This window comes from Hippoglossus stenolepis, chromosome 19 (genome assembly GCF_022539355.2).
Source record: "Hippoglossus stenolepis isolate QCI-W04-F060 chromosome 19, HSTE1.2, whole genome shotgun sequence".
NCBI lineage: Eukaryota > Metazoa > Chordata > Actinopteri > Pleuronectiformes > Pleuronectidae > Hippoglossus > Hippoglossus stenolepis.
Window position 1 is genome coordinate 19130898 of NC_061501.1, and position 23430 is coordinate 19154327.

At 44.0% G+C, this 23430-nt stretch overlaps 1 protein-coding gene and 1 long non-coding RNA gene across 3 annotated transcripts in view; both read right to left on the reverse strand.

Annotated features, from left to right (window-relative positions):
- Window positions 1–2075, reverse strand: LOC118098354. Of its 2 annotated transcripts, none has more exons than XR_007032234.1 (4): window positions 1792–2075; window positions 1333–1451; window positions 780–1246; window positions 1–41 (listed from the first exon to the last, which is right to left on the reverse strand). It is a non-coding gene; the product is annotated as an uncharacterized LOC118098354 (long non-coding RNA). The 2 variants fall into 2 exon arrangements; XR_004694155.2 differs by having other exon boundaries at window positions 780–875; window positions 1792–2069.
- Window positions 2076–8464: 6389 nt separating this feature from the next.
- chrnd (cholinergic receptor, nicotinic, delta (muscle)) overlaps window positions 8465–23430 on the reverse strand; it is a 19507-nt gene continuing 4541 nt past the window's right edge. Inside the window, exons 8-11 of the mRNA XM_047337937.1 lie at window positions 16815–16822; window positions 12352–12357; window positions 11043–11047; window positions 8465–8554 (exon numbers count right to left, since the gene is read on the reverse strand). Of these exons, the coding sequence (XP_047193893.1) occupies window positions 8465–8554; window positions 11043–11047; window positions 12352–12357; window positions 16815–16822 (109 nt within the window). The remainder of the gene's footprint in view (window positions 8555–11042; window positions 11048–12351; window positions 12358–16814; window positions 16823–23430) is intronic.

Below are 23430 nucleotides of genomic sequence, written 5' to 3' on the forward strand. Positions count from 1 at the left end.
CTCTGTCCTCCTCTTCCTCCTCATGACTCCTCATCTTCAGTCTGAGAGGAAAAACACTGTGAGCTCACAGGAACCAGGATAAACAAGTCTGTTCAACACACACACACACACACACACACACACACACACACACACACACTTTGTAATTTCTATTAAAGGCTGAATGCACGAGCATAAATATACACAAAGAAATGCAGTTATGCAACTGTATCTGTTCAATGCACAATATTCACATTAATATTAATTCATATTTACAGCATCTGTTCAATCTTTCTCTTCTCAGTTCAACAATGTTCTGCAGAGTTCTGCTACTGCAGCACAATGTTTTTTACAAAGGCTTTGACTTGAATATGGTCATAAATATGAATATTACCTTGTATACAAGTACATATTGAACATTAGTTATCCAGCTGTCAGTCACTCACTTCCATTGTGTGTGATAAGGACTGAACTCTTTGTCTGTAGGAGTGAGACAGGTGACCTCAGGAGGCCTCAACTAGTTTGGATGCAGATCAACCACTCGATTATTCAGCCAGTTGCAGCCATTTTAATTATGTACGCAGAAATTAAATTAATATAATTTATGTCTCAAAGGATGCAGGAGTTGTGCTATTGTACAAGAACAATTATAAAGTGACCTTTCATGTAATATTGGTTTATGTCATTGGTAAATCCACTAATAAACCTGCATAGCCAAAAACAAACATTGAATAAAAAAGTACTTTTGCAACTCGAGCATTTCCTGATCTACACTCAAACCAATAAACTACATTAAGTACCTGGCTCTGCAGGTCGATGTTCCTCACACCTCAGCCAGTGAGTCCAGAGCTTTACTGGGATCCACAGTGAAGACTCTCGACTGGTTGTGACCACTGCTGTAACGTATGATTGTGAAAACACGTTCTGTTATTAAACACTTGATGAACAGATGTGATGAAGATAAAAAGTGAAACTGTGAGTTAACTCTGTGAATTAGTCCTTTGAAGGCTCTTTGTTCCAGACCTGCTGTTCACATCTGTCTCTGGGGATCCAGTGAAAAACACTGTGAGCTCAAACACACACAATGAAGCCAGGTAGTAAACTCAGTGTTTCTTCAAATCTAACAGAGTCAACGCTCCTACACTGTGTCCCTGTTGTCACGGTAACCTGAGACAGTTGTAGGTTTAATGTGTTGGACTCAGCCAATCACAGCGTTGAGTCAAACTGTTGATTGACTGACAGAAGTTCATCCTGAATCTTCTTCTCTCTGAAGTCCACGAGTAGAAAACTGACTCAGAGTCAGTGACAGTAAAATAATATGAATGAATAATATAAATGTTGCTGAACACTCACCAGCCTCAGACTTCACGTCTCCTCCGTCTGCTCCTTGTTGTTAGAACAAGTCTGAACACTTTCACTTTCACTTTCACTGGCTGCTCCTCCGCTCTGCAGTTACTGGAAATCACGTGACTCTGAGTGACCCACACACACATAGACACACACACACACACACACTCTCAGGTGACTGTAACGTATGATTGTGAAAACACGTTCTGTTATTAAACACTTGATGAACAGATGTGATGAAGATACAAAGTGAAACTGTGAGTTAACTCTGTGAATTAGTCCTTTGAAGGCTCTTTGTTCCAGACCTGCTGTTCACATCTGTCTCTGGGGATCCGATCACATGAAACCACGTCTGTCACCAGGTGTGAACTGACCAACTTAGAGTGGTGTGATCAGCAGACGGATGTTAACAGCAGGTGTGAGAGTGTGACAGTAAAACTTTCAGAAAGTTGTGTTCACACTCACCTCCTCACTTTTCTTCCTCCTGCTCATCCAAGGGAAAATGGAGTCTGACCGCTCCCTGTTCTCAGGCTCCTCCTCCGTGTTGAACCAGTTCACACATGAAACCACCCAGTTCAAAGTCCAGTTCATACTCATGAAGATGAACTGGTTCACAGTTCATGTTTTATTGTGATGGTTATGATGTCGATGACACACTTAGGATCATGTATTCAGTTAATAATGGACGGTGTGGGATCCTGAATCCAGATGTTCACTTTAACACTGAGTCCTGTGAGCGAGTTCAGGAAAGTTGGAAAGATATTCACAGATTCAGACTTCCCGGATCAATGAGTCAGAAGAGAAACGTTGTTCAAACACAAACGCTGCATAACTCCCACCGTAGCAAGGTGGACAACGGGCTACCGGACAGTTATCATCAATATGAGTCGTCCTCCGTGATGGACACAGGACATTGGTGTCTCTGGACAGCCTGCTGTGAGACGCGCAGGGACCGTCTACAAAGTGCAACACCGAAAAGAGATATTACAAAATTATTCAATAACTTCACTGTAATAATGTATATTCTCACCAAAATCATCTCACATATCCATCCAGCAGGACTCGCTGGACATGTGTCATGATTTTGGTGAGAATATACAGTATTACAGTGAAGTTATTGAATAATGTTCATAAAATATATTTCCCAAAATTATGCTAAATTAATTTTTTTTCAAACTAAGTACTGTAGCATAGCCAACAGGAGACCCTGGACCTGTGACATGATTTTGGTGAGAATATACAGTAATTGAGAGAAGTTATTGAATATATTTCATAATAAATATTTCCAAAACTTAAGCAAAATCACTTTTTCCCAAACTTAGTACTGTAGCATAGTCAGCAGGACTCGCTGGACCTGTGACATGATTTTGGTGAGAATATACAGTAATAGAGTTAAGTTATTGAATAATCATAATGAATATATCCCAAACTTATGCAAAATATATTTTTTCGAAATTAAATACTGTAGCATAGCCATCAGGTGACCCTGGATATGTGACGTGATTTTGGTGATAATATACAGTATTACAGTGAAGTTATTGAATATTTGTGTAATTATCTCTTTTCGGTGTTGCACTTTGTAGACGGTCCCTGAGCGTCTCACAGCAGGCTGGACAGAGACACCAATGTCCTGTGTCCATCACGGAGGACGACTCATATTGATGATAACTGTCCGGTAGCCCGTTGTCCACCTTGCTACGGTGGGAGTTATGCAGCGTTTGTGTTTGAACAACGTTTCGCTTCTGACTCATTGATCCGGGAAGTCTGAATCTGTGAATATCTTTCCAACTTCCCTGAACTCTGTGAGCGTCTCCTGGGACTGAGCCGTAACATGTCCACTGGTCCTTTTTCAGGATGTTTAAATGAGTCTCATAAACTGTGGAATCCAACCAACACTCAGTTCCTTCACGTGTCGTCCATGTTTATCCAGTCATTGATGTGAACATAGAGACTGTGAACAACGTGTTCGAGCACTGGACTGTAGATAAAGATGGACGAGGCGTCTCCATCAGAGCCTCGGAGTGATCATCTGAACGAGGAGCAGGAGGATCCACACGTAATGTAGCAGCTGCTCACGGCTCATTCACAACTTTTGTTCCTTGTGATGTGACGTCACAAACACTCACAGAAAAGTAATTCACGATTAAAAAGTCAAACATCTAAGGAACTTTATTTGTTCATCTATTATCTACGTTACACTTTTCCGCCACAGCTCCGCTCTGGACTGGTTGTGAGAGTGGTGGTTTCAAATAACAATTACGTGCATTTAAAGAGAAATAAATATAACCTGATGAAAACATGATCAGTATTCGCAGTTTCTGATTCACCGTTTCAGACTCGTTCTGAAGTGAAGAATCACATCTCTGGTGACAAATCGTCTTCATTTCTTGGCATATGTAACACGGCAATAATCGTATGGAAAAGAACATAACTGGAGTTGATATATCATTTGAAATAAAATGTAAAATAAACTTAGCATAATCCGTCATCACACACACTAAATCAAAAACTTAACACTGGTGACATTAGAAGAAAAAGAAGCTTAATGCAGGAAAATAAAAGTTTTCTAAAATGCCATCAAAACCAGCACAGTTAACATGTGAATACTCAGTAAATTATATTCTACTGCACGAGTATTTATGAAATAATCAAAACATACAAAAGGGCAAAAGACTCTCCGCTAAAAATGACGCCTCATGGCTGGACGGAGGTTTTACTCAGTACAAGACTGGGATGCAAATCCACACAGCCAAGACAACAGAGCCAGAACACTCTGATGTAATTGGACATGATACAAGTACAAGCGTCAATATTTCTGTCCAGAACGAGACGGAGCCATGTATCAAAAATACTCTTACACGACGGAAACCTGGAGGCCGGACGTCCTACACAGTCTGTTCACGCCCAGAAACTGTCACTGTCTGGAGGAGACAACGACCTGAAAACTGTGATTCATCGTTAAAAACACAAAAAGTATTTGATCTGAGAAACAAAAAGACACAGTGTGTTAGTTCCCGTATTTCAACCAAGCTGCGCGCTTCTGAACTTTTATATCAGAGGTCAACAACTAAAACTACACTCACCTTAAACATGAATAAAACCTTGTGATCAATCAATGATTCAACGTGAGACATCTTTAAACTGTTATTATCTCCCACCCTCCTTGCACCCCCACTCTCCAACTCGTCTCTTAAAGACAGAAATCAGACGGAGACACTTTCCGTCCTCATTTCCACTAAGTCTTGTGATATCCTGTAGTTTTCTGTCAATCATCAGATAAAAACTCTTTTCTTCTCACTCCTCTGCTGCTGAAGCCTCAAACTCTTTAAGAACAAATAACACAAATAAATATTCTCATTTCAGAAATGGTCGTAAGTTAGACAGATGTCTCACTTGTTCGGGTTTACCTCAAACATGCGTTGAGGGAGAGAAAGAGGTTAAACTAACCTGAACCTGAGCTGAACACAAACTTCAACTAACCTAAACTGAAACTAACCTAAACTTAAACTAACCTAAAACCACATGTAGTTAATGAACGTCTGTGAAACAGCTGAAGATTAGACTTAGACTTTTCTTCTGCTCATTGTGTGTTTGAACTTAAAAAGTTTTGATCTTTGTGTCAAAGACAAACTCTGATTTTAAACTCAAAGATTTGATTGTGGTTTAACTTTGTAAGAACCAAATCAATTTGTGACGTGAATCCAGGAACTTTCAGCTCATAAACAAACAGAATGTGGTTCTACACATGGAGACAGACTGAGGGACAAAGGGACAGAATAAAGGAAATCTCAACACATATGTGACTCTTTATAGAGGGGGTTATATATTCTGGGTTTGTGTTGTATTTTACCAATAAACACATTCTTTTCATGTGAACAAAAACACAATCGTACAGGCCACCTAGTGGTGAAGGTACATATTACAACAACCTCCTCTGGATTCCCTCTGGAGCTCTGTCTCCACTCTGCCTCCCAGCAACAAGGCCCAGTCAGAGCTGGGTTTACACACAAGCTGCTGCTGCTTCAGCCTCTGGATCCTCAGACACAGCTCAGAGCTCCGCCCACACACACTGTCCTCTTCACACTCAGCTCCACAAAGACCCCTCCCATCTGTTGAGAGAAGAAGACATCAGTGTTACAGAGACTCACTTCATCAGCTGTGAGTCAGTGATGCAGCACATCCAGTAGAAAGAGCAGCAGGGACTTCAGTCCTGTTCAGAGGTGGAGCAGCTTCCTCTGCTTCATGTCTACGTGTTGGAATGAACACGTTAAGAGCTATGTGTTTCCTCTGCATGTCAAAGTGCAGAGTACACCTGAGAGGTGGATTTACTGCTGTTACAGGTGAACATGCATGTTTCACTGAGTGCTGATGAACATCTGCTTCGACAAACTGGGGACTGATGACAGATGGACCTCGCAGAGGTTCTGTCTGTATAAAGAGCCCCTGGTTACCATGGTGATGAGGAGAGGCTTCAGTCCCACTGATCTCAGAGCTGTGACAAAGATCCACCTGATCAGTTCTTCACTGATGAAGTGAGAGAACAAACTGTCTCAGATCAGATGAAGACGATAGCGTCTCTGTTCCTCGCTGTAGGAGGTCACGTGGTCCAGCTTCATTTCCTGGGTTCACATGAAAACAACAACAACTGTCGTCTTCACGCTAACTCAATCAAATGATCCCAAGCAGCTTGTGGCTCGCCTGATTGGCCGACTGTTGCTCTCTGTGTCCCTGTCCAATCCTGACGTCTGTCCTCATTGTCCTCCTCACAGCGCCACTGAGGAAACACTGAGGCCTGAACTACTGTAAGACACTTCCACATGTCCAGGAGATCTTTCTGAGATCCAGCTTTCCAATCTGGAACCTGACAGACACAGTCAGGCTAAGTGGTCACACATGACGCTGGTTATCAACTCGTTAAGTTAACTCAGGTTTTCCTCATCGAGATCTGAGCGTGCACATAAAAAGGGGGCGGGCTCTGTGTGTGACCAATCACAGCCATGGACAGTTTGACTGACAGCAGAGCTTCCTCATTTCACAACCAGGATCAAACTGTCTCTGTATAATAAAATCAGAGGAGAACAACACATGGATCCAGAATAAAGAAACTCAGTCACAGCTAAATGCAGGAAGAACAGCTGTGAAACATCTGGATCGTGGTCAATGTGTAAGTTACAGCGCCCCTGGTGGCATTTGGTAAAATATATTACGTGACCACGACATAATAACGTGTGAACGGCATAAATAACTCGAGGCCACGAGATCTGAACCTGTTGTTTACTAACAAGACGAGTGGAAGACACTCACTGTCTCTGAGGACACACTGTCCTTGATCTGACTCCCGAGGACAGACACCGTCTCACTGTCTCTGGAGGACAATACTGACTCTGGAGGACACACACTGTCTCACTGTCTCTGAGGACAAACACTGTCTCACTGTCTCTGGAGGACACACTGACTCTGAGGACACACACTGTCTCACTGACTCTTGAGGACACACACTGACTTGAGGACACACTGTCTCTGAGGACACACACTGTCTCACTGACTCTGAGGACACACTGACTCTGAGGACACACTGTCTCACTGTCTCTGAGGACACATACTGTTCCCCTCTGGAGGACACACTGTCTCACTGAGTTTATCTGGTGTTTTGGTGACAGGTGAGTCTGAGAGATTGGAGATGTTCTGGTGAGTTAGGAGATCAACTGAACCTCAACCAGATGCTGATTTAAACTTCCTTATCTGTCCCTTTAAGGAGAGTGCACCACACAACAGTGTAGAGTCACTGTGTCAGTGGGCTGAGCTTCAATACGGGCTTATCTCCAACTTAACCTGGAGTGTACACTGCTCATCAGAAGTTACCATGGTGATTTACCTCTAAGAAGTGGACGAGTCGTAGGACTGGAAAACTAAACCTGAAGTTAACCTGATAAACTACAAATCCTGCTTGCAGCACAGACCCTGGATCTGTGAAACTGACTGTGTTTAGTAACATACTGATGAAAGCAGCTGTGACTGACTCCAACCATCTACTGACCTCACAGTCTCCAGTCGACAGGTTGGACTCTTCTGTAGATCAAGCAGCTCCTTCACTCCTGAGTCCTGCAGGAAGTTGCCACTCAGATGCAGTTGTCTCAGATGAGAGGGGTCTGACCTCAGAGCTGAAGCCAGAGAAGAACAGCTGATCTCTGACAGACTGCAGCCCTCCAACCTGGATAAAGAATAAAACTTAACTGTAAATTAAACTGAGTTCATGTGTGAAAATAAAGGACTTTGACTAAACATCACTGTCTCTGTTTTCAGACCTGAAGTCTGAGTCAAGTTGTTCTGGACATTTTCTGGAACTTTTCCTGCAGCCTCCTAATAAAGTTTCTGAGTGAGTCCATGTGAGAATAGAGCAGTGGGTGAATGTCCAGAGGATTCACAGAGAGCGAGTGGACGTAAGGACGCAGGTTTCTAACATGCGGACGGACGTGAAACTGGAAGAACACAAATATCTCAGATGAAGTTAAGAGGAGTCAGACACGTAGGAAGACGAAGACGCTAACTTGGAAACACTTCTAGGAGGTTCCAGATCTTTTGGTGATGAGGGCCGACGCTCGGTGTGGATGAGCTGTAAAATGGGGCCAACACTGATCTTTCCACAGCAGAGTTTATACGCTGCGTCCGGCCTCCTGCTGCTCCACCTGCTTCATGAAAGCTGCAAACCTAGAAAATGTCCAGACACTATTTTACAGTGTTCATGACTGAAAATAGTTTGAAAGTCCTCGTGTCCTCGGGTTCAGTTGTTTGTAATATAACTTCACCACTAGATGTCTCTAACATCTTGTTGACATGTTCAGGAGTCGCACACGTGAACAAGTGGACTACGCTCATGTACGACACCTGGAGACGCCACTAACCTCTTCACAGAGTGAACCTGTAACTTAACATAACTTAACGAATCCATGGTTATCATGAGATATGTGTCTTGGCTCACGCCTGAATGTTCCCACATGTTCCTGTTGTTGTGAATCAGTCGGACCCGACAATCTCCTGCTGCTGCTTCAGCTCCAGAGAATGTCTGACCCACTTGTCAGAAATACGTTCCACAGTTGATGTGTGAAGAGGGCGAGCAGTTCTAAGGATCATGTTTTCTTTAGCGGCGATGATCTGAGCAGCAGTTTGACCAGTTGAAAGTGGGGCAGGGAGCCTGGAGGAACACGTGTGGACAGGGCGGGACAGAGATCTAGTGGTGAAAAGATAAAGGCATGGACGACCCCGTAAGTCCTGAAACCAGAGGAAGGGTTTCCATGTTGGAAAATGAACCCAAAGTGGAAGAAACAGGGCTGGAAGAACTTGGTCCTAAAAATAAAAGACATCAAATATAATCAACTTGGACTCTGGACCCTGAGCCCAGTCCCAGAACACTAACGCAGCACGCTGTCATGTGGTCAGTCCACAGACTCACCGACAAGTCCTGGTTAGCTTCCACAGAAACATTACATGGACACATTGTCCAGCATTGTACTGTTTCTCTGTCAGTAAAACTTCAGTCACATTGACCTGACTCCGGGTCCTCAGCTCAGCTTACAAACATTCTCAGCTCAGTATCAGTGTTCACTGTTAGAACACATGTTCTGCACTTTGACCTTCAAGCTCCAGTGTGGAAGATTCAGGTGAAAGGATCCATTGTTAGAAACTGAAGAGAAAAGAATCCTAGAGATGTTTTCACTAGTTTCATCTGAATTGTACCAGTTGTTGTTTTCTTTACTTTAGAATGAGACATTTATATTTACATACTTTATATTTACATACTTTATATTTAAATACTTTACATTTAAATACTTTATATTTACCTGCAACATGAGACTTCACCACTAGATGTCACTAAATTCAACATTTAACATTAAACAGCGCATGTCTGACTCAGAGTCTCCAGTCGACAGGTTGGACTCTGTAGAAACCACACAGCTCCTTCACTCCTGAGTCCTGCAGGTCGTTGTAGCTCAGATCCAGTTCTCTCAGATGAGAGGGGTTTGACCTCAGAGTTGAAGCCAGAGAAGAACAGCTGATCTCTGACAGACTGCACTCCTTCAACCTGAATAAAGAATAAAACTTAACTGTAAAATTAAACTGAGTTCATGTGAAAATAACAGACACATATTCATGTCAGCACAGACTCATAACATGGAAGATAAATATGAAATCAGACATGTTGACTAAAAACGAGTCCTTGATTCAGTACAAATAGATTATTTGACCGGGTCTCGTCCTGCAGATCAGTTTAGGAAATCCAGAACTAAACTCAGTGTTTTAACAAGTAGCTGAATATTTAAAAATGTCACAGAGATTAATTAATGAATGGATTCAAGTTATGTATGAAGAGGAATTATGTTAAATTAGAATTAAATTAGATAAATTGTGTATAAATGCTGTTTTATAGATATGAGATCGACAAAGCCGTCAGTGAACTGACCACAGAGCTCCAGTCGACAGGTTGGACTCTGTAGAAAACCACACAGCTCCTTCACTCCTGAGTCCTGCAGGTTGTTGTTTCTACTCAGATCCAGTTCTCCCAGATGAGGGGTTTGACCTCAGAGCTGAAGCCAGAGAAGAACAGCTGATCTCTGTCAGTCTGGGTAGCCCACAACCTGGATAAAGAAATATGAATATTAGAATGTGTCCTCCTGTTGTTGTGGATCGTCTTCATGTCAACACAGACTCAACATGCTGCTGACCTCAGTCCAGTCTGTGACCTGAAGATAAATATCAGATCAGACATGTTGGACCATTGTTTCATTCATCTCCTTCTTCTCTGTGTGTTGGCTTACTGAGCAGGTTTGCACTAAACACTGTTTAAAGTAGGGACAGGCTCCTGACACTCACTTCCTGTTTGCTCTATACTTATCAACTGTCCAACGTGTTTCAATAAGAATGTGTCCTATTTTGAAAACCTGAGGAGGACGAGTGCCTCGGCCTCAGTCCACATTTTATTTACTGACACTTTCTTAGTGATCAGGAGCAGGTGAGTGCAGGTGAATGGAGCTGATGAGGGACGGATCACAGGCTGTGAGTGACAGATGACTGAGGGACAGTGAGCAGAGCAGCAGAACTGAGACAATTTAAATAAATAATGACCTAATAAGAAAGAAAGTCTGAAAAGTGAAGAAGGGATTTAAGGACCCTCAGAGTTCTTAGTCGACAGTTTGACTTCCTCCAGTCCAGAACACAGCAGCTTCACTCCTAGATTCTGCAGGTAGTTGTTAATTAGATCCAGTTCTCTCAGATGTGAGGGGTCTGACTTCAGAGCTGAGGCCACGACTTCACACTGAGTCTCTGAGAGTTCACACCACAGAGTCTGTAATTAAAGAAAATATCTGTTAGAATAAAATCAGAAAACACAACATTCATACAAACGTGATCATGTGACCACCCTGGTAATCCCCTCTTGCCTCATGAACATGTTAAAACTCCTCAAGAGAATCCTTTCAGATTTAGTTCAAGCGTTCATTCAGACTGACAGAGGAACTCATTAGATTCAGGTGGTCAGAGGTCAGAGGTCAAATGTCAAGGTCACACAACATGTTCATGGCCTCTTGAAGTCTCAAGTCTGTCTAGGGATTTCTTCACATTTTGACCAGTTGGACTCAAAGATAACTGATTAGATTTCAGTGGTCAAAGGTCAAAGGTTATGACCCCACATTGTGAATGCAACATGTCAGGAACCTGAGGACGGACACTGCACTGGTTGGTGGTGGCGTACAAACGCAGGGGTGGGAACACACACACACACAACACACACACACACACACACACACACACACACACACACACACACACACACACACACACACACACACACACACACACACACACACACACACACACACACACACACACACACACACACACACACACACACACACAACTCCGATCCACATTTCTTTGGGTTTGTGGAGGAAGCTGAGAACCCAGAGAAAACCCTGCAGACACCAGGAGAACCTCCTCCTCACAGAAAGGCTGCACTAACAGTGTTGACCACTGCAACACACCATGCTGCCCCCAAACAATGAGAACCATTTAACACTGAGGTATTTGAAGAACGACTCATCTCCAGTGAACATGTCTGGACTCACCGAGCCTTCCTGCAGTTCCTCACAGCTGGGACTCAGTCTCCACGACCCTGGTATGATGTGTTGAACTTCCAGGTCCAACTCATCCAGAACCTCCTCTGACATCTGCAGCATGTAGGCCAGAGCTGAGCAGTGGATCCTAGAGAGTTTCTCCTTTGATTTGTTCTGACGTCAGGAACTGTTGCATCTGCTGATGAACTGGGAGTGGTCGCTCTATCTCAGTCAGACAGTGGAAGATGTTGATGTTTCTGTCAGAGAAATGTCATCACTTCCATCTTCTTCAGGTTGTTGATGACTCTTTGATGATCTCTGGATTGTTCCTGTCCCACTCCAGCAGGCCTCTAAGACTCTCTTGATGATATTTGATTGTTCCCTGTCCGACCCAGCAGGCCTCCTAAGACTTCTGGTTGGACTTCAGACTGAGGCCGTGAAGGAAGCGAACAAACAGGTCCAGTGATGACCATTTGTACTGGCAGGATTTCTCCATGGTTCTCTTCAGAGTCATCCAGGAGAAGGTACTGTCTGTGTTCCCATGTGTTCCCAAGAAGTTGTTGAGTTCTTCTGTGTTCCTCTTGGTGTAACAGTGGAACATGGACTGCAGCCAGAAACTCCTGAACGCTCAGATGAACAAAGCAGTAGACTGATTTCTGGAAGATCACACACTCTCTGAAGATTCAGTAATAAACTCCTGAGTACACCGAGGCCTCTGTGGACATTAAGACCACACCGTCTCCAGGTCTTCTTGGTAGAACATGATCTTTCCTTCTTCCTCCAGATGTTTGCGCCAGCCTCCCCAGCTTCAGGAGAACGCCCCTGTCAGCCTCCGTCAGCTGCTGTGAGACGTCTCATGTCCCTCACCGTACTTGTTGTTCTTCCTCTTTGTCTGAACCAGCAGGAAGTGTGTGAGTACAGGTCAGTCAGGGTCTTGGGCAGCTCTCCTCTGGTCTGTATCAACATGTGCCCAGAACTGTAGCACTGATCCAGCAGAAGACTGGGATTTGACACATGATGTGGAGGCTCCTGGACGCCTTGGATGTGTGAGATGATTCTGCTGCACAGCTCTTCATCCCTGAATCTCCTCCTGAAGTACTCCTCCTTCTGGGCGTCAGTGAAGCCTCGTGACTTCTGCACTTGTCGACACATGTAGGAGGGATCTGATTGTCGCCGAGGTCTGAGGTTATCCAGGACGAGAGCCGAGGAAGCAGATTCCCGATGAGGTTTGTCAGCAGCACGTTGACTGGGATGACCTCTGTGTGACATCAGACACAAGCTCCTGTGGCTGAAGTCCAGAGAAGGTCTGCTTTCATCCAGGCCGCCCAAGATGAACAAAGGTTTACAGACAGCGCAGCCTCTGCCGAGCTTCTGTAACGCTGGATGGAAAACACGGAGCAGCGTGGGAGAAGACTGTGCTGCTGGTCTTTCACCAGGTTCAGCCCTGAACGAAAGCACAGTCAGCAGATCCACATCTTGGTTTTCTAAACCTCTGCCCAAATCCAGAGGAACTTCTGCACCGAGAAGGTTTTTCCAACGCCAGCGACGCCGTTGGTCAGGACGACTCTGATGCTGCTCTGCTGGCTGCTGAGGCTTTAAAGATGTCGCGTGGCACTTGATGGGAGTGTCGTGAGATCTTCATCTGGAAGGCTGCCTCAAGCTGCCTCACCATGTTGAGTATTAACCTCTTCACTCTGTCCCTCTGTGATGTAGAGCTCAGTGTAGATCCTGTTGAGGAGGGTTCTACTGCTCTATCAGCTCCTTCAGCCACATGTTCACATCTCCTCCTCACACTGAGCCTATGTTCATCTTGAAACCTCCTGCAGACCACGATCTGCTGGAAAGACAAGAAACAATGTCAGAGACAGAGGAATCTGAGAATCTGCTGATTGTTTTCATCAGATACAGAAAACTAAGGCAACAAAAGCTTTTTTAACTTTGTGCTTTCTAACGATGTTAAATGTTGATGCTGTATGAAGGAACAAAATAAACCACGTGCTGTTGTCAGGAAGTGAAGACATCAGCAGACACATGTACAGTGCTGCTCTGACCGGCTGTCTGGAGCTCCAGCTCTGTTCTGGATCTTTGTCCACACTGGGGACAGGAGTAGTCTCCCTGAAGAGCCAGACTGGTCCCAGTATGAGGTGATGCACTGTCTGCAGAACCAGTGTCCACAGCTGGTGGAGACTGGATCCTTCAGGACGCCCTGACATCAAGCACAGCAGGACGACTGCTCCTCCTCAGAAACATGGCTCCTCTTCCTCTCCCTGTGAAGACATTTCCTGATAACTCACATGTCACAGTCACAGGTTGTCACATTTCTGTCAAGGAGGTTTTAGAGCCACTCCAGTATGTTTGTGTGTTGTTGGTTCGTTAGTGGGATTATAAAACGACAGGTTACCAGTAAACTTGGTGGAAGGTTGTGGTCTGTGAACCAGATCAGGGGGCCCTCTTTCACAGACATGCCTGTGAGGACTGATGTTTACCAGTGTGTGTGGAATTTGGTGCAGATCCAAATCAAAACGAGTCTCTAGTGAATCTCAAAGTGGTTTCATAAGGATGTTGGTTCTTGGTGGAGGTCTGAGCTCTTTGAGTGATTCTGAGAGATTAGTCACCAACTTCAATGCTGTGTCCTAATGCAGGGGCCACACTAGAGGAAACTAAATCCTCTAGAGCAGGTCACAGTAGAAACAGTCTTTACTCTGTGTGTGAGGGTCCAGGTTCACTGAAGTTTGGAGTGAATGCCCTTTGACCGGCCACTCTTCAGAGACACACAGCTGACCCTGGAGACTCTTGCCTGTCCTCCTCTTCCTCCCTCATGACTCCTCATCTTCATTCTGAGAGGAAAACACTGTGAGCTCAGGAATCAGGACAAACAAGTCTGTTCACCACACACACCCAAAAATACCAAGCAAGGACACACACACACACACACACACACACACACACACACACACACACACACACACACACACACACACACACACACACACACACACACACACACACACACACACACACACACACACACACACTCTCAGGTGACTGTAACGTATGATTGTGAAAACACGTCGTTATTAAACACTTGATGAACAGATGTGATGAAGATACAAAGTGAAACTGTGAGTTAACTCTGTGACTAGTCCTTTAGTTCTTGTTCCAGACCTGCTGTTCACATCTGTCTCTGGGGATCCGATCACATGAAATCACGCCTGTCACCAGGTGAACTGGACCAACTTAGGAGTCATGTGATCAGCAGGACGGATGTTGGCAGGTGTGAGAGTGTGACAGTAAAACTTTCAGAAAGTTGTGTCTACACTACCTGCTCACTTTTCTTCCTTCTGCTCATCCAGGTGAAAATGGAGTCTGACACGTCCCTGTTCTCAGGCCTCCTCCCGTTGAACCAGTTCACACACAAAACCACCCAGTTCAAAGTCCAGTTGCCTGTGTAACCTCCTCTTCCTGGTCCGATCTCACTGCAGCTTTTAGTGAAAGTTGCCCTACTGGCTGAGTAATGAATGCATCCTTCACTTGATTGGTTTAAAGGCATTTACTTATTTTACAGGACATCTATTTTGCCGCCACAGGAGAGAAAGTTATAAAATCATAGTAAAAATCTAAACTACGCCAGGAGCAGCTGTTTTCAAACATAGAGACCATTTAAATGTGAAGTGATTTGACGGCTCTACAGGGACGTGAAGCCAAAACATCTGGATCGCCTCAGTGGCCGGCTGCAGAGCAGGGTCATAAACCCCTCCTCTCCATGTTAGTCAAGGGACATGACTAAAGTAAAAGCAACAAATGTTTGTCAAAGATGGTTTCTGTCATTTGTGTCGTTCTCATGTCAACATGTTTGTTCAAGTGTTTGATCAGTTTGGTTTGAATCAGTTATTTGATGATATAAAAACAGGCTGAGACGTGATGATTGACAGCTGAGACTGACTCCTGATTGGTCAGGCGATACATGACGGCCACCAGTGCTAGGATGACAGTGAAGTCGTATCCGGGCCGTGCCGTCCATGTTTATCCAGTCATTGATGTGAACATAGAGACGCTCAGAACAACGTGTTCTAAAGCACTGGACTGTAGATAAAGATGGACGAGGCGTTCCATCAGAGCCTCGGAGATCATCTGGAACGAGGAGCAGGAGGATCCACACGTAATGTAGCAGCTGCTCACGGCTCATTCACAACTTTGTTCCTTGTGATGCGTGACGCCACAAACACTCACAGAAAAGTAATTCATGATTAAAAAGTCAAACATCTCATCTAAGGAACTTTATTTGTTCATCTATTATCTACGTTACACTTTTCCGCCACAGCTCCGCTCTGGACTGGTTGGGAGAGTGGTGGTTTGGAAATAACACCATGCATTTAAAGAGAAATAAATATAACCTGATGAAAACATGATCAATATTCGCTGTGCTCTGATTCACCGTTTCAGACTCGCTCTGAAGAAGAATCACATCTCGGTGACAAATCGCCTTTATTTCTTACATATGTAACACGGCAATAATCGTATAAGGAAAAGAACATAACTGAGCGATATATCATTTGAAATAAAATGTAAATAAACTTAGTATAATCCGTCATCACACACACTAAATCAAAAACTTAACACTGGTGACATTAGAAGAGAAAGAAGCTTAATGCAGGAAAATAAAAGTTTTTCTAAAATGCCATCAAAAACCAACACAGTTAACATGTGAATACTCAGTAAATTATATTCTACTGCACGAAGCATTTATGAAATAATCAAACATACAAAAGGCAAAAGACTCTCCGCCAAATGACGCCTCATGGCTGACGAGGTTTTACTCAGTACAAGACTGGGATGCAACTACAGCAAGACAACAGAGCCAGAAAACACTTGGATGTACTGGACACATACAAGTACAAGAGTCAAATATTTCCTGTTCAGAACGAGGACGGGAGCCGTGTATCAAAATACTCTGCGACGACGGGAGTCTGGAGGCCGGACGCCACACAGTCTGTTCACACCCAGAAACTGTCACTGTCTGGAGTGAGACAACGACCTGAAAACTGTGATTCATCGTTAAAAACACAAAAGCATTTGATCTGAGAAACAAAAAGACACAGTGTGTTAGTTCCTGTATTTCAAATCAAGCTGCGTCGCCTGAACTTTTATATCAGAGGTCAACACCAAACTACACTCACCTGAACATGAATAAAACTCAGGATTAATCAATGATTCAACGCGAGACATCTTTAAACTGTTATCTCTAATTCCTCCTTACCCCCACTCTCCAACCTGTCTCTTAAAGACAGAAATCAGACGGAGATACTTTCCCGTCCTCATTTCCACACTAAGTCTTGTGATATCCTGTAGTTTTCTTGTCAATCATCAGATAAAAACTCTTTCTCTTCTCACTCCTCTGCTGCTGCTTCTGAAACTCTTTAAGAACAACAACACAAATAAAATATTCTCATTTCAGTTACTCACACAGATGTCTCACTCTGTTCGGCTACCTCAAACATGCTAAAGTGGAGGGAGAGAAAGAGGTTAAACGGAACCTGAACCTGGAGCTGAACACAAACTTCAACCAACCTAAACTTAAACTAACCTAAATCTAAACTTAAACTAACCTAAACTTAAACTAACTCTTAACTTAAACTCACCTAAACTAAACCTGAAACTACTTCTAGTTAATGAACGCTCAGAAACTGCTGAAGATTAGATCAGCGATTCTTCTTCTGCTCATTGTGTGTTTGAACTTAAAAAGTTTCTTTGATCTTTGTGTCAAAAGACAAAACTCTGATTTAACTCAAAGTGATTTGATTGTGTTTAACTTTGTGTTGAACCAAATCAATTTGTGACGCGAACTAAGGGAACTTTCAGCTCATAAACAAACAGAATGGTTCTACACACATGGAGACAGACTGAGGGACAAAGGTGGGACAGAATAAAGGAAACTTAAACACATATATGTGACTTTTATAGAGGGGGTTATATATTCTGCTTGTGTTGTGTCATTTCAATAAACACATTGTTCATGTGAACAAACACAATCGGTAGCGAGGGCCATCTAGTGGTGAAGTTACATATTACAACAACCTCCTCTGATTCCTCTGGGAGCTCTGTCTCCACTCTGCCTCCCAGCAACAAGGCCCAGTCAGAGCCGCTCTACACACAAGCTGCTGCTGCTTCAGCCTCTGGATCCTCAGGACACAGCTCAGCCTCCATCCACACACACTGTCCTCTTTCACACTCAGATCCACAAAGATCTCCACCTCCATCTGTTGGGAGAAGAAGACATCAGTGTTACAGAGACTCAGCCATCAGCTGTGAGTCAGTGATGCAGCACATCCAGTAGAAAGAGCAGCAGGGACTTCAGTCCTGTTCAGAGGTGAGCAGCTTCCTCTCTGCTTCATGTTCACGTGTTGGAATGAACACGCTAAGAGCTATGTGCTCTCTGCATGTCAAAGTGCAGAGTGGACACCTGAGAGGTGGATTTACTGGGTTGTTACAGGTGAACACATGTTTCACTGTGTGTTGATGAACATCTGTTTGACAAACTGGGACCAGATGAGACAGATGGACCTCAGCAGAGGTTCTGCTCTGTATAGAGCTCCTGGTTACCATGGTGATGAGGAGAGGCTTCAGTCCCATTGATCTCAGAGCTGTGACAAAGATCCACCTGATCAGTTCTTCACTGATGAAGTGAGAGAACAACTGTCTCGAGATCAGATGAAGACGACAGCCTCTGTTCCTCGTAGGAGGCTGTCAGCTGTGGTCCAGCTTCATTTCCTGTTCACATGAAAACAACAACAACTGTCGCTCTTCACGCCAACTCAATCACATGATCCCAAGCAGCTTGTGGCTCGTCTGATTGGCCGACTGTTGTCTCTCTGTGTTTCTGTCCAATCCTGACGCCTGTCCTCATTGTCCTCTCACAGCTTCACCGAGGAAACACTGAGGCCTGAACTACCAAGACACTTCAACATGTCCAGGAGATCTTTCTGAGATCCAGAGTCTAACTGAACCTGACAGACACAGCGCCAGGCTAAGGGTCACATGACGCTGGCTATCAACCTCAGGTTGGTTAATCGTGCCTTCATCAGACCCTGATGCACATGTAAGCGCTGGGCGTGGGTTTACTGTGTATGACCAATCACAGCCATGGACAGTTTGACTGACAGCAGAGCCTCATATTTCACAACCAGGATCAAATTGTTCGATAATAAAAATCAGGAGGGAGAACAAACACATGATCCAGAATAAAAGAAACTTCAGTCACAGCTACAAATGCAGGAAGAACAGCTGGTGAAACATCTGGGATCGTCAATGTGTGCTACAGCGCCTCCCGGTGGCATTTGGTAGAAATATATTACGTGACTACGATAATAACGTGGTGAACGAGATAAATAGCTCGAGGCCACGAGATCTGAATTCGTTGTTTACTAACAAGACGAAAGTGGAAGACACTCACTGTCTCTGAGGACACACACTGTCTCACTGACTCTGAGGACAGACACTGCCTCACTGTCTCTGAGGACACACTGTCTCACTGTCTCTGAGGACAAACACTGTCTCACTGTCTCTGAGGACACACTGACTCCTGAGACACACACTGTCTCACTGACTCTGCAGGACACACACTGACTCTGAGGACAATACACTGTCTCTGAGGACACACACTGTCTCACTGAAAGAGGACACACACTGACTCTGGAGGACACACACTGACTCACTGTCTCTGAGGACACTGTCTCACTGTCTCTGGAGGACACATACTGTCCCCCTGGGGACACACATCAGTCTCACTGAGTGCATCTGTGTTTTGTGTGACAGGGATGAGTCTGGAGAGATTGAGATGTTCTGGGTGAGTTAGGAGATCAACTGAACCAACCAGACGTTGATTTAAACTTCCCTTATCCGTCCTTTAAGGAGAGGTGCACCACACAACAGGAGAGTCACTGTAACAGTGGCGGAGCTTTGATACTGGTTGATCTCCAACTTAACCTGGAGCAGGTTAGCCGCTCATCAGAAGTTACCATGGTGATTTACCTCGTTAAGAAGTGGACAAGCTTCGTAGGACTGAAAAACTAAACCTGAAGTTAACCTGATAACCACAATCCTGCTTGGTAGCACAGACCCTGATCTGTGATACTGACTGTGTTTAGTAACATACTGATGAAAGCAGCGTGACTGACTCCAACCATCTACTGACCTCAGAGTCTCCAGTCGACAGGCTGGACTCTGCTGATCAAGCAGCTCCTTCACTGCTGAGCTCTGCAGGTCGCTTCCTCTCAGATCCAGTTCTCAGATGAGAGGGGTTTGACTCAGAGCTGAAGCCAGAGAAGAACAGCTGATCTCTGACAGTCTGCAGCTCTTCAACCTGGATAAAGAATAAAAGTTAACTGTAAATTAAACTGAGTTCATGTGTGAAAATAAAGGACTTTGACTAAACATCATTGTTCTGTTTCTGTGACCTGAAGTCTGAGTCAAGTTGTTCTGGACATTTTCTGGAACTTTTCCCTGCAGCCTCCTAATAAAGTTTCTGAGGTGAGTCCATGTGAGAATAGAGAGAGAATGTCCAGAGTGGGAGCACAGAGAGCGAGTGACGTGTTGACGGTGCTCTAACACGTGACGGACGTGAAACTGGAAGAACACAAATATCTCAGGATGAAGAAGAGGAACCGTACACGAGAAGACGCGAAGACGTCAACTTGGAAACACGAGGAGGTTCCAGATCTTTTGGTGATGAGGGCCGACGCCGGTGTGGATGAGCTGTAAACAACAACACTGATCTTTCCACAGCAGGATTTATACTGCCATGTCCGGCCTCCTGCTGCTCCAAATTCGCTCTTCTCATATGTGAAAGTCAAACTCCAGAAATGTCCAGACACTATTTTACAGTGTTCATGACTGGAAAACAGCTTGAAAGTCCTCGTGCCCGCCGGGGTTCAGTTGTTTGTACATGTAACTTCACCACTAGATGTCTCTAAACATCTTGCTGGACATGTTCAGGAGTCGACACGCAACAAGTGGACTACGTTCACATGTACGACACCCGGAGACGCCAATTAACTCCTTCACAGAATCTGTAACTAACATAACTTAACGTAACCATGGTTATCATGATATGTGTTTTGGTCTCCGCCCTCGTCTTCGAATGTTCCTATTACGTTCCTGTTGCTGTGAACGAGTCGGACTCCGACACCTCCCTCTGCTGCTGCTTCAGCTCCAGAAAATGTCCGACCCACTTGTCAGAACATGTTCCACAGTTGATGTGTGAAAGGGCGAAAGTAGCCTTAAGGATCATGTTTCCTTGAAGTGGCGATGATCTGAGCAGCAGTTTGACCAGTTGAAAGTGGTAGGGAGCTCTGAGGAAATACGTGTGTACAGGGCGGGACAGAGATCTAGTGGTGAAAGATAAAGCATGGACGACCCTGTAAGTCCTGAAATTCAGAGGAAGGGTTTCATGTTGGAAATGAACCCAAAGTGGAAGAAACAGGGCTGAAGAACTTGGTCCTAAAATAAAAGGAATCAAATATAATCAACTGGGACTCTGGACTCCTGAGCCCAGTCCCAGAACACCAACGCAGCACGCCTGTCATGTGGCTGTCCACTGGACCACCGACAAGTCCTGGTTAGCTTCCAGAAACATTACATGTACACATTGTCCAGCATTGGATTGTTTCTCTGGTCAGTAAACTTCAGTCAGCATTGGAGCCTGACTCGTCCTCAGCTCATTCTACAAACATCTCAGCTCAGTATCAGTGTTCACTGTTAGGAACACATGTTCTGCACTTTGACCTTCAAGCTCCAGTGAAGATTCAGGTGAAAGGATCCATTGTTAGAAACTGAAGAAAAAAATCCTCTAGAGATGTTTTCACTAGTTTCATCTGAATTGTACCAGTTGTTGTTTTCTTTACTTTAGAATGAGACATTTATATTTACATACTTTATATTTACATACTTTATATTTAAATACTTTACATTTAAATACTTTATATTTACCTGCAACATGAGACTTCACCACTAGATGTCACTAAATTCAACATTTAACATTAAAACATGATGTCTGACCTCAGAGTCTCCAGTCGACAGGTTGGACTCTGTAGAAAACCACACAGCTCCTTCACTCCTGAGTCCTGCAGGTAGTTGTCACTCAGATCCAGTTCTCTCAGATGAGAGGGGTTTGACATCAGAGCTGAAGCCAGAGAAGAACAGCTGATCTCTGACAGACTGCACTCCTTCAACCTGGATAAAGAATAAAACTTAACTGTAAATTAAACTGAGTTCATGTGTGTGAAAATAACAGACACATATTCATGTCAGCACAGACCATAACATGGAAGATAAATATGAAACTTAGACATGTTGACTAAAACGAGTCCTGATTCAGTACAAATAGATTATTTGGACCTCGGCCCTGTCCTGCAGATCAGTTTAGGAATCCAGAACTAAACTTCAGTGTTTTAACAAGTAGCTGAATATTTAAAATGTCAGCAGATTAATTAATGAATGGATTCAAGTTATGTATGAAGAGGAATTATGTTAAATTAGAATTAAATTAGATAAATTGTGTATAAATGCTGTTTTATAGATATGAGATCGATAAAGTCAGTCAGTGAACTGACCTCAGAGTCTCCAGTCGACAGGTTGGACTCTGTAGAAAACCACACAGCTCCTTCACTCCTCTCTGAGTCCTGCAGGTTGTTGTATTCAGATTCAGTTCTCTCAGATGAGGGTTTGACCAGAGCTGAAGCCAGAGAAGAACAGCTGATCTCTGACAGACTGCAGTGATACAACCTGGATAAAGAAATATGAATAGCTAGAATGTGTCCTCCTGTTGTTGTGGATCGTCATCATGTCAACACAGACTCTCAACATGCTGCTGACCAGTCCAGTCTGTGACCTGGAAGATAAATATCAGATCAGACATGCTGGACTACTGTTTCATTCATCAGCTTCTTCTCTGGGTGTTTGGTCACTGAGCAGGTTTGTAATTAAACAATGTTTAAAGTAGGGATGGCTCCTGGACAGTCACTTCCCTGTTTGTTTCTATACTTATCAACTGTCCAACGTGTTTCAATAAGAATGTGTCTTATTCTGAAAACCTGAGGAGGACGAGTGCTCGGCCCTCAGTCCATGTTATTTACTGACACTTTCTTTAGTGATCAGGAGCAGGTGAGTGCAGGTGAATGGAGTTGATGAGGTGGACGTGACTGACAGGCTGGGTGGAGGACAGATGACTGAGGGACAGTGAGCAGAGCAGAACTGAGACAATTTAAATAAATAATGACCCAATAAGAAAGAAAGTCTGAAAAGTGAAGAAGGATTTAAGGACCAGAGTCTCCAGTCGACAGTTTGGACTCTCCAGTCCAGAATATGGCAGCTTCACTCCTGAGTCCTGCAGCTCGTTGTCATCAGATCCAGTTCTCAGATTGAGGGTCTGACTTCAGAGCTGAGGCCACGTTTTCCCACCGAGTCTCTGAGAGTCCACAACCACAGAGTCTGTAATTAAAGAAAATATCTGTTAGAATAAAATCAGAAAAAACACAACATTCATACAAAAACGTGATCATGTGACCCTCACCCTGGTAAATCCCCTCTGCCTCATGAACATGTTAAAAACTCCTCAAGAGAATCCTTTCAGATTTGGTTCACGCTCATTCAGACTGACAGAGGAACTCATTAGATTCAGGTGGTCAAAGGTCAAAGGTCAAGGTCACACAACATGTTCATTCAGACTGACAGAGGAACCTTAATAGATTCAGGTGGTCAGAGGTCAAAGGTCATGGGTCGTTACTAAACATGTTCATTCAGACTGACAGAGAAACCCATTAGATTCAGGTGGTCAAAGGTCAAGGTCACACAAATACAAGCTATGGCCTTCTTGAGGTCTCAAGTCTGTCTTTGGGGATTTCTTCACATTTTGACCAGTTGACTCCAAAGATAAACTGATTAGATTTCAGTGGTCAAAGGTCACAGGACTCATATTATTGTGAATGCAACATGTCAGGAACCT